Genomic DNA, 16,163 nt, shown 5'->3' with positions numbered 1-16,163 from the left:
CATTTGCTTAAATTAACGTTGCCTGGCATCCATTGCCACTGCTCTGACCTCTATGTAGTCATTGAAGTGACACTAAAGCAAGATTGTAAAAAGCCTATTTCATCATCCCTTTGTGTCTGTCTCCCTTGACCTTGTTCTCCTCTATTGCAGGTCTTGCCAGAAGATGAATGTCATCAAAGACAACAAAGACTTGGCCTGTTTCTACACCACCAAACACTCCTGGAGGGGAAAGTAAGAGGCGCACCTCATATTCTAACGTTCCTTTCCATGATAGTATTTAATTGGTTGAATGACAGTTTTCTCTGTCCTTGGAGCTGGTCTGCTAGGCTGAGTTAGGTACTTACTCCATGTGCTGTAACTACTACTGCACTAGTCTAGCACCACAACTATAAATGCAACATGCAACAATTTCAAAAATGTTTCAATTGCAAAAATTCATTAGGCCCTAATCTATGGATTTCACATGACTGAGAATACAGATATGTTGGTCACAGATACCTTAAAAATGAATGGGCGTGGATCAGAAAACCAGTCAGTATCTGGTGTGACCACCATTTCCCTCATTTCTTTCACATAGATTTGATCAGGCTGTTGATTGTGGCCTGTGGAATGTTGTCCGACTCCTCTTCAATGGCTGTGCGAAGTGGCTGGATATTGGTAGGAACTGGAGCATGCTGTCGATCCAGAATCTCAAAAATGCTCAATGGGTGACATGTCTGAGTATGCAGGCCATGGAAGAACTGGGACATTTTCAGCTTCCATGAACTGTGTACACATCCTTGCGACATGGGGCCATGTATTATCATGCTGAAACATGTGATGGCGGCGGATTAATGGCATGACAATGGGCCTCAGGATCTCATCACGGTATCTCTGCATTCAAATTGATAAAATGCAATCGTGTTCGTTGTCCATAGCTTATGCCTCCCTATACCATAACCCCAACGCCACCATGGGACATTCTGTTCACAACGTTGACATCAGAAAACCAATCGCCCACACGACGCCATACACACTGTCTGCCATCTGCCTGGTACAAACATTTCAAATGTTTTTAATTCACCTCATGAAACATGGGACCAACACTTTACATGTTGTGTTTATATTTCTGTTCAGTATATATGCATATCTGCTCTGTGAATGGCATTATCATGCTGTGAAAGATAGCCTAGGTCTACATGTTCAGGTCAAGCCAGGTACACTCTACCATTCCACACTGAGGCTAGTTGTAGGCCAAGCTATCAGGCAACAGCAGAACAGACACACTGATGTCAACACCAGAGCAAAGTGAAAGCACTGAAATCCCTGACTCGGTTCTTCCATTGTGTTTGCGTTTCCTTATCTTCAATGGGGGGGACAAGGTGTAAGTAAATCACTACTGTCAGATTCTTGCTATCCGGATACATGTCACTGAAATCACAATACCTATATAGTGCGGTTTAGACGGATTACTCGTCATCTATGACATCACATTTTTAACTCTAAGTAGGGCTGGACGATATGACCAAAATATCATATCACAATATTTTCCAATTTTTTTTTTAACAATATTTTGTTTTTGAATAATAAAAGTTCTAAATATGCTTTGAGTAGTGCATGACCCTAGGGTGGCAACAAATTAATTATGTGATTTCAATGGGGCTTTCTCCATTCTGAACAGCATAAAACAGTCAATCTAACCCCCTTAAAAAATTCAGCATTTTTGTCAATTTCTGCATTTCCTTCACGCATTTGTTATAATTTTCACACTGCCGTGTAGGTCTGCATGGTGTGGGCAAAGAATCTAGGCCTAATTAATCGGTCAACTGTTGGAATCATGGATTATTCTAATTCTATAGTGGAATCTAGTGGGCAGCACTGTCTTTAAATACATTTTTGTTTGACATGACAATGAATGAAAAAGCCAGGGAGGGATTATTGTGACAGGGTAGGAAGCAGTGTTGGTCAGTGTTTCCCAGGGGATCCTAATTAGCCTAATTAGATGTTAAAATGACATGTTTTTCTTCATGTATACTGAACAAAAATATAAATGCAACATATAAAGTGTTGGTCCCATGTTTCATGAGCTGAAATAAAAGATCCCAGAAATGTTCCATAAGCACAAAATGCTTATTTCTCTCAAATGTTGTGCACATTTAGCTAACATCCCTGTTAGTGCGCATTTCTCCTTTGCCAAGATAATCTATCCACCTGACAGATGTGGCATATCAAGAAGCTGATTAAACAGCATGATTATTACACAGGTGCACCTTGTGCTGTGGACAATAAAGGCCACTAAAATGTGCAGTTTTGTCACACAACACAATGCCACAGATGTCTCAAGTTTTGAGGTAGCGTGCAATTGGCATGATGACTACAGGAATGTCCACCAGAGCAGTTGCCAGATAATTGAATGTTCATTTCTCTACCATAAGACTCCTCCAACATCGTTTTAGAGAATTTGGCAGTACGTCCAAACTGAAGACCATGTGTAACCATGCCAGCCCAGGACCTCTACATCTGGCTTCTTCACCTGCGGGATCATCTGAGACCAGCCACCCGGACAGCTGATGAAACTGAGGTGTATTTCTGTCTGTAATAAAGCAGTTTTTTGGGGGAAAACTCATTCTCATTGGCTGGTCCTGGCTCCCAAGTGGGTGGGCCTATGCCCGGGCCTATGCCCAGGCCCACATGGCCGTGCCCCTGCCCACATGGCCGTGCCCCTGCCCACATGGCCGTGTCCCTGCCCAGTCATGTGAAATCCATAGATTAGGGCCTAATTAATTTATTTTAATTGACTGATTTCTTATATGAACTGAAACTCGGTAAACTAGTTGAAATTGTTGCGTTTTATATTTTTGTTCAGTATAGGTAATTAGCACTAGCTAACATTCATGCTTCGCCTATTACTCTGATTTAGAAGATGTACTTCCACAAACAAAATACACTGCTCAAAAAAATAAAGGGAACACTTAAACAACACATCCTAGATCTGAATGAAAGAAATAATCTTATTAAATACTTTTTTCTTTACATAGTTGAATGTGCTGACAACAAAATCACACAAAAATAATCAAGGGAAATCCAATTTATCAACCCATGGAGGTCTGGATTTGGAGTCACACTCAAAATTAAAGTGGAAAACCACACTGCAGGCTGATCCAACTTTGATGTAATGTCCTTAAAACAAGTCAAAATGAGGCTCAGTAGTGTGTGTGGCCTCCACGTGCCTGTATGAACTCCCTACAACGCCTGGGCATGCTCCTGATGAGGTGGCGGATGGTCTCCTGAGGGATCTCCTCCCAGACCTGGACTAAAGCATCCGCCAACTCCTGGACAGTCTGTGGTGCAACGTGGCGTTGGTGGATGGAGCGAGACATGATGTCCCAGATGTGCTCAATTGGATTCAGGTCTGGGGAACGGGCGGGCCAGTCCATAGCATCAATGCCTTCCTCTTGCAGGAACTGCTGACACACTCCAGCCACATGAGGTCTAGCATTGTCTTGCATTAGGAGGAACCCAGGGCCAACCGCACCAGCATATGGTCTCGCAAGGGGTCTGAGGATCTCATCTCGGTACCTAATGACAGTCAGGCTACCACTGGCGAGCACATGGAGGGCTGTGCGGCACCCCAAAGAAATGCCACCCCACACCATGACTGACCCACCGCCAAACCGGTCATGCTGGAGGATGTTGCAGGCAGAAGAACGTTCTCCACGGCGTCTCCAGACTCTGTCACGTCTGTCACGTGCCGTGGCGAATTTGACAATCTTGGTGTTCTCTGGCAAATGCCAAATGTCCTGCACGGTGTTGGGCTGTAAGCACAACCCCCACCTGTGGACGTCGAGCCCTCATACCACCCTCATGGAGTCTGTTTCTGACCGTTTGAGCAGACACATGCACATTTGTGGCCTGCTGGAGGTCATTTTGCAGGTCTCTGGCAGTGCTTCTCCTGCTCCTCCTTGCACAAAGGCGGAGGTAGCGGTCCTGCTGCTGGGTTGTTGCCCTCCTACGGCCTCTTCCACGTCTCCTGATGTACTGGCCTGTCTCCTGGTAGCGCCTCCATGCTCTGGACACTACGCTGACAGATACAGCAAACCTTCTTGCCACAGCTCGCATTGATGTGCCATCCTGGATGAGCTGCACTACCTGAGCCACTTGTGTGGGTTGTCGACTCCGTCTCATGCTACCACTAGAGTGAAAGCACCGCCAGCATTCAAAAGTGACCAAAACATCAGCCAGGAAGCATAGGAACTGAGAAGTGGTCTCCACTTGCAAAACCACTCTTTTATTGGGGGTGTCTTGCTTATTGCCTATAATTTCCACCTGTTGTCTATTCCATTTGCACAACAACATGTGAAATTTATTGTCAATCACTGTTGCTTCCTAAGTGGACAGTTTGATTTCACAGAAGTGTGATTGACTTGGAGTTACATTGTGTTGTTTAAGTGTTCCCTTTATTTTTTTGAGCAGTATATATAGACTGTCTGTTTGCAGATGGTAAGATGCACAAGCTAATAGTGTAATTATAGAACGCTTGTGGATTTATATTAAGAAGCACAGTAAAAAATCAGCATTGTTGTCACCAGCTTGTTGCATCTGACCATGCAGACTGGTGAACGGCACGGCAAGTGCTTGAGTGATAGGGGGTAAGGCTTGGTGTGGGAAGCGCATGCAGGAGTAGAGGGAGAGAGATGACAAGTAGCAAATGGAATAAACAATAAAAACCGAAGTGGTGTATTACATTTAACCAACATAACGTTATAAAATGTAAAGCATCAAAACCGGTATATAGGAAAATACATTATACCGCCCAGCCCTAGCTCCAAGATAAGGTTCATAAATACAGCTGAATGGTAGCCATGAGTTCATGAATCAATGGCTTCTTCTATACCTTAGAAAGGGCAAACAAATGTTACTAAACAAACTGGTCCCTTCCTGTTTCTCTGGTAGGCTTCAATAGAAGTGATACCTGAGGCATTGGGCATTAGACAACAGGATCACATTACTGATACGTGCTTCCTAAATGGCTTTGTCCTATTATGGCAGCCATTGACTGAGGTAACTATAGCAGCAGTGCTAAAGAGCAGATTAGCTATGGCCACAGGAAGGGGAGGGTTGAGGGCTGCTTCCTGCTAATGCCTCGTGATGTGTCCTGCAGGGACCTGTGGTGATGTGTTTGGAGTGGAAAGTCATTGAGTCAGGCTAGGGCTTTGACTGGGAGGCCAAGAAAGAAGGGTTTGGTTTATTACCTAATGTTTCTCCTCTTCGCTCCCTGTGGAGCATATGGCCGAAACAAGGTCCCTTGCGGCGTTCTCAGCTCCACCCCACTACCAGTCAAAAGTTTCCGAACACCTACTCATTCAAGGGCTTTTCTTTATTTTTACTATTTTGTACATTGTAGAATAATAGTGAAGACATCAAAACTATGAAATAACACACATGGAATCATGTAGTAACCAAACGTGTTTATATTTGAGATTCTTCACATAGCCACCCTTTGCCTTGAAGACAGCTTTGCACACTCTTGGCATTCTCTCAACCAGCTTCACCTGGAATGATTTTCCAACAGTCTTGAAGGAGTTCCCACATATGCTGAGCACTTGTTGGCTGATTACACAGCCTGGTGGTGCGTTGGGTCATTGTCCTGTTGAAAAACAAATGATAGTCCCACTAAGCCCAAACCAGATGGGATGGCGTGTCGCTGCAGAATGCTGTGGTAGCCATGCTGGTTAATTGTTTACATACACTAAGTTGACTGTGCCTTTTTAAACAGCTTGGAAAATTCCAGAAAATGATGTCATGGCTTTAGAAGCTTCTGATAGGCTAATTGACATCATTTGAGTCAATTGGAGGTGTACCCTGTGGATGTATTTCAAGGCCTACCATCAAACTCAGTGCCTCTTTGCTTGACATCATAGGAAAATCAATAGAAATCAGCCAAGACTTCAGAAAAACAATTGTAGACCTCCACAAGTCTGGTTCATACTTGGGAGCAATTTCCAAACGCCTGAAGGTACTACGTTCATCTGTACAAACAATAGTACGCAAGTATAAACACCATGGGACCACGCAGCCGTCATACCGCTCAGGAAGGAGACGCATTCTGTCTCCTAGAGATGAACGCACTTTGGTGCGAAAAGTGCAAATCAATCCCAGAACAACAGCAAAGGACCTTGTGAAGATGCTGGTGGGAAACAGGTATAAAAGTAAGTAAAATGAGTCCTATATCGACATAACCTGAAAGGCCGCTCAGCAAGGAAGAAGCCACTGCTCTAAAATCTCCATTAAAAAAGCCAGACTACGGTTAGCAACTGCACATGGGGACAAAAATCTTACTTTTTGGAGAAATGGCCTCTGGTCTGATGAAACAAAAATAGAACCGCTTGGCCCTAATGACCATCTTATGTTTGGAGGAAAAAGGGGGAGGCTTGTAAGCCAAAGAACACCATCCCAACCGTGAAGCATGGGGGTGGCAGCATCATGTTGTGGGGGTGCTTTGCTGCAGGAGGGACTGGTGCACTTCACAAAATAGATGGCATCATGAGAAAGGAAATTATGTGGATATCTTGAAGCAACATCGCAAGACATCAGTCAGGAAGTTAAAGCTTGGTCGCAAATGGGTCTTCCAAATGGACAATGACCCCAAGCAAACTTCCAAAGTTGTGGCAAAATGGCTTAAGGACAACAAAGTCAAGGTATTGGAGTGGCCATCACAAAGCCCTGACCCCAATCCTATAGAACATTTCTGGACAGAACTGAAAAAGTGTGTGTGAGCAAGGAGGCCTACAAACCTGACTCAGTTACACCAGCTCTGTCAGGAGGAATGGGCTAAAATTCACCCAACTTATTGTGGGAAGCTTGTGGAAGGCTACCTGAAACGTTTGACCCAAGGTAAACAATTTAAAGGCATTGCTATCAAATACTAATTGAGTGTATGTTAACCTCCCTGGGCAAGGTGGGACGCTTGTGGAATCGTGTCGCACGAAATACAAATACCTCATAAATGCTATAACTTCAATTTCTCAAACATATGACTATTTTACACCATTTTAAAAATAAGACTCTCGTTAATCTAACCACACTGTCCGATTTCAAAAAGGCTTTACAGCGAAAGCAAAACATTAGATTGTCAGGAGAGTACCCTGCCAAAAATAATCACACAGCCATTTTCAAAGCATGCATATATGTCACAAAAACCAAAACCCCAGCTAAATGCAGCACTAACCTTTGATCTTAATCAGATGACACTCCTCGAACGTTATACAATACATGCATGTTTTGTTCATATTTATATCAAAAACCAGCTTTTTACATTAGCATGTGATGTTCAGAACTAGCATACCCACCGCAAACTTCCGGTGAATTTACTAAATTACTCAAGATAAACGTTCACAAAATACATAACAATTATTTTAAGAATTATAGATACAGAACTCCTTTATGCAATCGCGGTGTCAGATTTTAAAATAGCTTTTCGGTGAAAGCACATTTTGCAATATTCTGAGTAGATATCACGGCTAGCTAATTTGACGCCCACCAAGTTTGGCCCTAACCAAACTCAGATTTACTATAAGAAAAATTGGATTACCTTTGCTGTTCTTCGTCAGAATTCACTCCCAGGACTTCTACTTCAACAACAAATGTTGTTTTGGTTCGAAATAATCCATAGTTATATTGAAATAGCTCCGTTTTGTTCATGCATTCGGGTAACTATCCGAAGGGTGACGCGCAGGCGCATTTTGTGACAAAAAATGTACAAATATTCCATTACCGTATTTCGAAGCATGTCAAACGCTGTTTAAAATCAATTTTTATGCGATTTTTCTCGTAAAATGGCGATAATATTCCAACCGGGCGACGTTGTATTCGTTCAAAGACTGAAAGACCAAAATGGAGAATTCACATGAACGCGCATCTCCAGTGTCACTGTCCCCAGGCAGGCCAGTAAGAAACAGAGCTGCTGTACTTAGCACAGAGACTGCAGAGCTCTCATTCCACTTTCTGGCGCCTTCTGAGAGCCAATGGAAGCCTTAGAAAATGTCACGTTACAGCAGAGCTGCTGTATTTTTGATAGAGATAACCTAGGAGGACAACAAATTGTCAGACAGGGCACTTCCTGCATGGAATCTTCTCAGGTTTTGGCCTGCCATATGAGTTCTGTTATACTCACAGACAACATTCAAACAGTTTTAGAAACTTTAGAGTGTTTTCTATCCAAATGTACTAATTATATGCATATTCTAGTTTCTGGGCAGGAGTAGTAACCAGATTAAATCGGGTACGTTTTTTTACCCGGCCGTGCAAATACTGCCCCCTAGCCCCAACAGGTTAACTTCTGACCCACTGGGAGTGTGATGAAATCAAAGCTGAAATAAATAATTCTCTCTACTATTATTCAGACATATCACATTCTTAAAATAAAGTGGTGATCCTAACTGACCTAAGACAGTGAATTTGCTAGGATTAAATGTCAGGAATTGTGAAAAACTGAGTTTAAATGTATTTGGCTAAGGTGTATGTAAATCTCCGACTTCAACTGTACATCAGGGTTGCCAATCAAGGATGTGCTCTTCAAAATGTCTTATTTGTCGAACGCAGAAAGTCCTGCTTTGGGAGTTGATATTTCTCAACCATCTTCTTCTCAAATGACAATAAAATCTAAAGCGAATAAATAATTTTGTCTGCCTATGCCCTTATCAAGCCAAATGTTAAAGCCAGCATCCAACAATCCTGGTACAAAATCGGGGTAAGAGCAGAGGTTAGTTTGGACCTTCGCAAAAAAACGTTGAACTGATCTCCATGCTTTAAGTGTGTTAAGTGTAATTGGATTATTGCAGTGATCTTTTACATACCTGAAGCTTCTGAAAAATAAATGATCCTGCAAGGGGTGTTTTGAAAAAGTCAAAATTTCTAACCAAATAGAGGAGTCATCATTTGTGATCCAGTCAGAAATATAACATAGGTGGGCACACCACTGATAAAACCTAATATTGGGCAGATCCAAGCCCCCCCATACAGCCTGGCAGCTGCAATATTTAAGCTTACTGTTTGATTTTAAAAAGACACAAATGCCACAAGAAGGAGCCAGAGATCTAGATAACCAGAAGGAAAAAGAATGTAACCTGACCCAACCATTCTCCTCCCGCTCCTGCTGGCTTTTGCAGATTCTGCCATTACTCTCCTGAAGTTTAGGGTAATAGGCTACACTAGGAGTCGGAAACCTTTTCTCATGTGGAATGCCAATTTATCTTACCATTTCTACCGATCTGCGTGCAAGTTATGGTTTTCATACACACATTTTCGTGGAACAGTTTAATTTAATTTATAATAACTTCTTCATACCTCAAAATCAATGTTGTGTGGTAAACAATTCTATGAAAATGATACAAACCTAAAGGTAACTTCTATTGCCATTTCCAACTATGTAAAAATAGCCTACATAAAGGTAGCAAATAACATTGCAGCCATTATTTGTGTAGCCTATATAATGTTCACTTCTTTACAAACAAGTGGCTCCATAGTGTAGGCCTACGTAAACCTTTCTTTGCTAGTAATGAGATCGCTGTGTCTAAGCAGGTGGAGGACTTTTGAATGCACGTGCCGATGTTCATCTCTCTGAATTGATGGGCTTCCTCAACTGAGACAGGTCTGGTGTAAGTATCCATGACATAGCCTACTGTGGCGGGGCTCACTCGAGACAAAGAGGGAAGGCTTTGACATTCTTCCCTCCTCTTGGAAACCGAATGCTGGTTGATAAGTGTCCGACGGGAATATTGGGAAGGATAAATAAGAATATATATATTTTTTTCTTTTTTGGAGTTTGAAAATGGTCTGACCAAAGCGGGCCAGCCATATGAAGGCTTGATTAACTGGCCGGGTGAGCTCGGCAGACGTTGCCGGGTGAGCTCGGCAGCCCTGAATGTCGAGCTATGATTTGTCTGTTTCAGTTTTGTTTAGAGGGCTATTGGATTTGCCTAGCATTAGCATGTTGGCTAAATGTTTGGCGTGTTGCACATTGCTACATCTAGCCTAATGATTTGGATTAGTTTAGGCTTGATTTTACCATTAGAGATGTGGGGTTTGTTTGAGCTGCGCAAGAGAGGCAGTTGTACCAAGCTTCAATGAGGACATAGCAAGTATTCATTAATCATTGGGTACATCATACGAAAAACATCAGTTTTTCTCAGGACAGCTTCCATCCTGAGCCATTAAAAAGAGGACTTCCAAGAAGCCAATTTTTCAGACTGCGCTGTATATGCCACTCCACAGAGGATTATCTAGAAAAAGCAGCGGAGATGCGCATTAGGTTTCTAAGAAGAGGCTATTCGCCACAATGTGTGGATGATGCTCTTAATTTGGCATTGGGAAAAACCCGAGATGTATTGTTACAAAAAAGACCCGCTAAAGCCAAAGAACACTCCTTAATGTTCACAACCACATATACTTTGAATTTGCGAAAAGTGGGAGGGGTGGTCAAGAAACACTGGCATATTTTATCATCGGACCCAGCTTTGCCGGCTGAATTTAAAAATCCACCACTTATTGTGTATAGGAGAGGTCGCAATTTATGGCTGGTGGCATTGTCATGCTGGAGGGTCATGTCAGGATGAGCCTGCATGAAGGGTACCACATGAGGGAGGAGGATGTCTTCCCTGTAACGCACAGCGTTGAGATTGCCTGCAATGACAACAAGCTCAGTCTGATGATGCTGTGACACACCTCCCCAGACCATGACGGACCCTCCACCTCCAAATCGATCCCGCTCCAGAGTACAGGCCTCGGTGTAACACTCATTCCTTCGACAATAAACACGAATCCGACCATCACCCCTGGTGAGACAAAACCGCGACTGCGTCAGTGAAGAGCACTTTTTGCCAGTCCTGTCTGGTCCAGCGACGGTGGGTTTGTGCCCATAGGCGACGTTGTTGCCGGTGATGTCTGGTGAGGACCTGCCTTACAACAGGCCTACAAGCCCTCAGTCCAGCCTCTCTCAGCCTATTGCGGACATTCTGAGCACTGATGGAGGGATTGTGCATTCCTGGTGTAACTCGGGCAGTTGTTGTTGCCATCCTGTACCTGTCCCACAGGTGTGATGTTCGGATGTACCGATCCTGTGCAGGTGTTGTTACACGTGCTCTGCCACTGCGAGGACGATCAGCTGTCCGTCCGGTCTCCCTGTAGCCCTGTCTTAGGCGTCTCACAGTACGGACATTGCAATTTATTTCCCTGGCCACATCTGCAGTCCTCATGCCTCCTTGCAGCATGCCTAAGGCACGTTCACGCAGATGAGCAGGGACCCTGGGCATCTTTCTTTTGGTGTTTTTCAGAGTCAGTAGAAAGGCCTCTTTTTAGTGTCCTAAGTTTTCATAACTGTGACCTTAATTGCCTACCGTCTGTAAGCTGTTAGTGTCTTAACGACTGTTCCACAGGTGCATGCTCATTAATTGTTTATGGTTAATTGAACAAGCATGGGAAACAGTGTTTAAACCTTTTACAATGAAGATCTGTGAAGCTATTTGGATTTTTATGAATTATCTTTGAAAGACCGGGTCCTGAAAAAGGCCCGTTCTTTTTTTTGCTGAGTTTATTTGGTGGCTTGCCTGTTTTGGTATTAGTACGTGTCACATATCAGTTTGCATTTGGTACCTTGGGTCGAGTGTTAGCACCAACTCATGAAACCCTCGTTTCTCGACCTTGTAAATTGGTGCCATGTCTTTGCAGTTGTAAGTTGTCACAGCAGCTGTTATCTCCTTCCATCTTTGATTCTTTGCCATATGGTGTGCCGTGGGCAAAAGCCTCTTGCAATGTCTGAGTCGGGGGTTTGTTGTGAGCACTCGGCTGTACTTTTTTGTGTCTCATCCGTAGAATCTCTCTGTACTGTTTCACATGATTCTTGCGTAGGTGGTAAAAGAGGTTAGTGGTGTTTGAGCCTGTTGTCGGGACCGGCTTGCAGCATATTTTGCCGAGGGCGGTTTTCTGGTCCATGTCAGACTTTTCATACCCAAACCACGTCCATGCGACCGAAGTAGCCCCTCTTCTAGGTACGAGCTCCGTGCTCTGTGTCACGTTCACTCTCCTCCATGTTTGTTTGTTTGTTTGTTGCAAATTTCCTTCCACACGTCACGTGTGGTGGAACGCAAAGCGTCGTTCAATTGATGAAAAATATTGCCGTAAAGTGTGATTTGTGACACAATGAAATAAACGATAGAGCGTAATATGAAACGATAGAAAATGTCTATCGTGACACGATATATACGATATATATCGTCATATCGCCCAGCCCTATCTTGAATTATGCAGACCGACGGATTAAAAGTAATTTGACATTGTAATACTTCTGACTGCCACCTTTCTAGCTCTGCCCACAACATCCGGACTTCATAGCATTCCCAGAAAGCATGAATTATTTAGTCATTATTAGTTTTACACTTGAGACATGACTCTGCCGTTGTGCTGTAGAATTTGTGAATTTTGTCTCTTGTATAATACATATTTTATACATTCATTTATACTGGATTAAGCATGCATTTTCGTTAACTGTAATTTCGTCAGTTACATCTCCAACTTCCCCCTTATTTTGTGCCAGTATCAGTTATTTTTAATTCTTAGTTCCAATAGTTTTTATATTTTTTTCTAAGAGATTGTCTGACTCAAATAAGATTCCCTCAAGGTTGCTCTGATATCACAACATTTAAATTTGATATCTTTTGGACGTAACAGTTTCGACAACAACAAAATATCAGTGCAAAATTACTTTTTAATTCTGTCATACATTTCAACTTTCAAATGGTACCACAAAGATGGTTTGGGGTCCACACATCACATCAGAGAATGTTGACTTGACTGGGAATATCTGTTTTAAATTATACTGTCAATCCTCCATAGAAATATAGATGATAGAAAAGACATTCCAATTTAATCGGAGTTTACCATTTTTAGATAATTGACGGTAGTTTAAATGTTTAAAAATAAAACATTTGTCATGTTTTTTTCCTGGAAATAATAACATATTTTGACAACCCTATTTGTAAGCTTTAAAATGATATCAAACTCGACCGTTTATCTTTTCCAGTGATGAAGACATGGATGTCGCATGGTAGATATGCGAAATGGGTCAACTTTGAGCACCTTTTATCTCCTGAAGTCTCTTTCTGACCACTTCTTCTTTGGGCAAACATGTATGAAAAGTTTTGTTTAAATCAAAAGTGATGCTTTCAAGAAGTGATAGAATTCAAATTGATGTACCCTGCTGTGTCTGTGGTTAGGGCTGTAGTATGCATCGCTAACACTGCGTCTTGTGCTTTCTCTCCATATAAACTCCCTTTTAACCTTCATCTCTATTACACCCTGGTAACATCATCTAACATATACACCCCCTCACACTACTGCCTTTCTCCTCTGTCCCAGACAATACTGAGGAATTGTTAAGGAGGGAAGAGACAATTTGATTCAGTCAATGGAAAGGCTCATTCACTGTGTGCTTGTGTGTACTAGCTGTCTGTAGACTATAGATTTTCCAGCTGTAGACAAAATACCCAAGTGCCTTAGTGCTTATCATTGCGTTACGCCTCTGTGCCTAATTAAAATGTATGCCAAACAAAAACCATTGATTTCAAAGTTTAACAAACCATACAACTCTATGCACAAGGACTACTTTTAACAATTTACACTGAACATTTCACAAAAACACATTTACTGGAAGAACTATGCAGATGCTAAATTTGGTAACAGAGTTTTGGAAAAATCTCCTGCATTTTGTGTCCAAGTATTTAAAAAAAAAAACATTTTTATATATCTGCTTCGAATTAAGATTCAATGATGTCTGCAGAAAGAATGGGGTGTCAGCTACGACATGACACATTGCCTTTGAAAAAAATCTATTTTGGTTATTGAACAACAGTAAGTAAAGTGGATTTGCACCCAGTAACATAATTGCGGTAACATAATTTAATCATGTGTCCCTGGTCTATACTACACAGAAATGCATAATTATGAACATCATTCTCTTCATGGTGATGTATCCTAAATAGATACACAAAGGTAGAAATATGCAATATCCTTCTTTTGTATATTTGGGTATTATTCTACTCACTGACTTTTTATTTATTTATTTTATTAACTCTGCCCCCAAACAGGACCAAATCTGAATCAATCATAGACGTCTGTTTCACAAGTTTGGAACGTAGAGTTAGTGTACTCAAATCTAGTTGGTCTACAGTGTACTGTACTCTACTGAACTATATTCTACTTTTCTTTTCTGTGTACTGTGCTGTCCAAACTTGTGTACCCAACTGTGGTTTGTGATTTCCCATTGTAGCCAATTCAATTGCAGAAATCCCGTTACTGATTTGGTGACCGAATTTCGAGTTTTAATCTCTTACCAATTTTGTTGATGAATTATTATCTGTAAAAACACTAATTAGTGTGTGTGTGTGTGTGTGTGTGTGTGTGCGCGCATGTCTACCTTGTTGCTTATGAGAAATGTGAAAATATTTTAAAGATATGAGGGTTTTTGGTAATGGAATTTCAAGGCATTACATTTCTCAGACTAACTAAATAAGTGATATTAGTTGGCAGGGGTCTTTATGTCAACATTGTTTTTTGATGTATTTCTAACACCTTAAGACTTTTTCTGGTTGATGCTTTCTAAGACCCTTTTTCTATTGGACCAGAAATCAAAGCCTTTGCTTATTCCACATTTTTAGGATGGAAAATGGTTTCAAAATATGTATTAATTTGTCAAAAATATTTACTCTTGGTTTTCATTTGACACCCAATTTCATATGCTCCTATTAACTTCACATGTTGGTGCTCATGGAGCTTTTTACATGGAAATCACCCCCTGCCAATTAAATGTTCCACTGCTTCCAATAATACTCGTATGAAATGTGATAGCAGTGTCTTTATGATGATGTAAAGCACTCTCTGAGGTCATGGAGGGAAGGCCTGTATAATGACTGTTATTGTTGTGAGGAGCAGCATAGCCAGCCCTGCCCTCTACTTTTCATAACCTCTGACCCATGTACAGTGAGGGGGAAAAAGTATTTGATCCCCTGCTGATTTTGTACGTTTGCCCACTGACAAAGAAATGATCAGTCTATAATTTTAATGGTAGGTTTATTTGAACAGTGAGAGACAGAATAACAACAAAAAAATCCAGAAAAACGCATGTCAGAAATGTTAGAAATTGATTTGCATTTTAATGAGGGAAATAAGTATTTGACCCCCTCTCAATCAGAAAGATTTCTGGCTCCCAGGTGTCTTTTTTTTATACAGGTAACAAATTGAGATTAGGAGCACACTCTTAAAGGGAGTGCTCCTAATCTCAGTTTGTCATCTGTATAAAAGATGCCTGTCCACAGAAGCAATCAATCAATCAGATTCCAAACTCTCCACCATGGCCAAGACCAAAGAGCTCTCCAAGGATGTCAGGGACAGGATTGTAGACCTACACAAGGCTGGAATGGGCTACAAGACCATCGCCAAGCAGCTTGGTGAGAAGGTGACAATAGTTGGTGCGATTATTCGCAAATAGAAGAAACACAAAAGAACTGTCATTCTCCCTCGGCCTGGGGACCCATGCAAGATCTCACCTCGTGGAGTTGCAATGATCATGAGAACGGTGAGGAATCAGCCCAGAACTACACGGGAGGATCTTGTCAATGATCTCAAGGCAGCTGGGACCATAGTCACCAAAAAAACAATTGGTAACACACTACGCAGTGAAGGACTGAAATCCTGCAGCGCCCGCAAGGTTCCCCTGCTCAAGAAAGCACATATACATGCCCGTCTGAAGTTTTCCAATGAACATCTGAATGATGCAGACAACTGGGTGAAAGTGTTGTGGTCAGATGAGACCAAAATAGAGCTCTTTGGCATCAACTCAACTCGCCGTGTTTGGAGGAGGAGGAATGCTGCCTATGATCCCAATAACACCATCCCCACCGTCAAACATGGAGGTGGAAACATTATGCTTTGGGGGTGTTTTTCTGCTAACGGGACAGGACAACTTCACCGCATCAAAGGGACGATGGACAGGGCCATGTACCGTCAAATCTTGGGTGAGAACCTCCTTCCCTCAGCCAGGGCATTGAAAATGGGTCGTGGATTGGTATTCCAGCATGACAGTGACTCAAAACACACAGCCAAGGCAACAAAGGAGTGGTTCAAGAAAAAGCACA

At 42.1% G+C, this 16,163-nt stretch overlaps 1 protein-coding gene across 1 annotated transcript in view; it reads left to right on the top strand.

Annotated features, from left to right (window-relative positions):
- The window catches only part of LOC106578659 (dnaJ homolog subfamily C member 13), a 72,002-nt gene that overhangs the window by 7,622 nt on the left and 48,217 nt on the right, over positions 1-16,163 (top strand). Inside the window, exon 2 of the mRNA XM_014157700.2 lies at positions 151-231. Within this exon, the coding sequence (XP_014013175.1) occupies positions 151-231 (81 nt within the window). The remainder of the gene's footprint in view (positions 1-150; positions 232-16,163) is intronic.

Source organism: Salmo salar, chromosome ssa19 (assembly GCF_905237065.1).
Source record: "Salmo salar chromosome ssa19, Ssal_v3.1, whole genome shotgun sequence".
NCBI classification, from domain to species: domain Eukaryota; kingdom Metazoa; phylum Chordata; class Actinopteri; order Salmoniformes; family Salmonidae; genus Salmo; species Salmo salar.
This window is presented reverse-complemented; position numbering and strand designations above follow the sequence as displayed.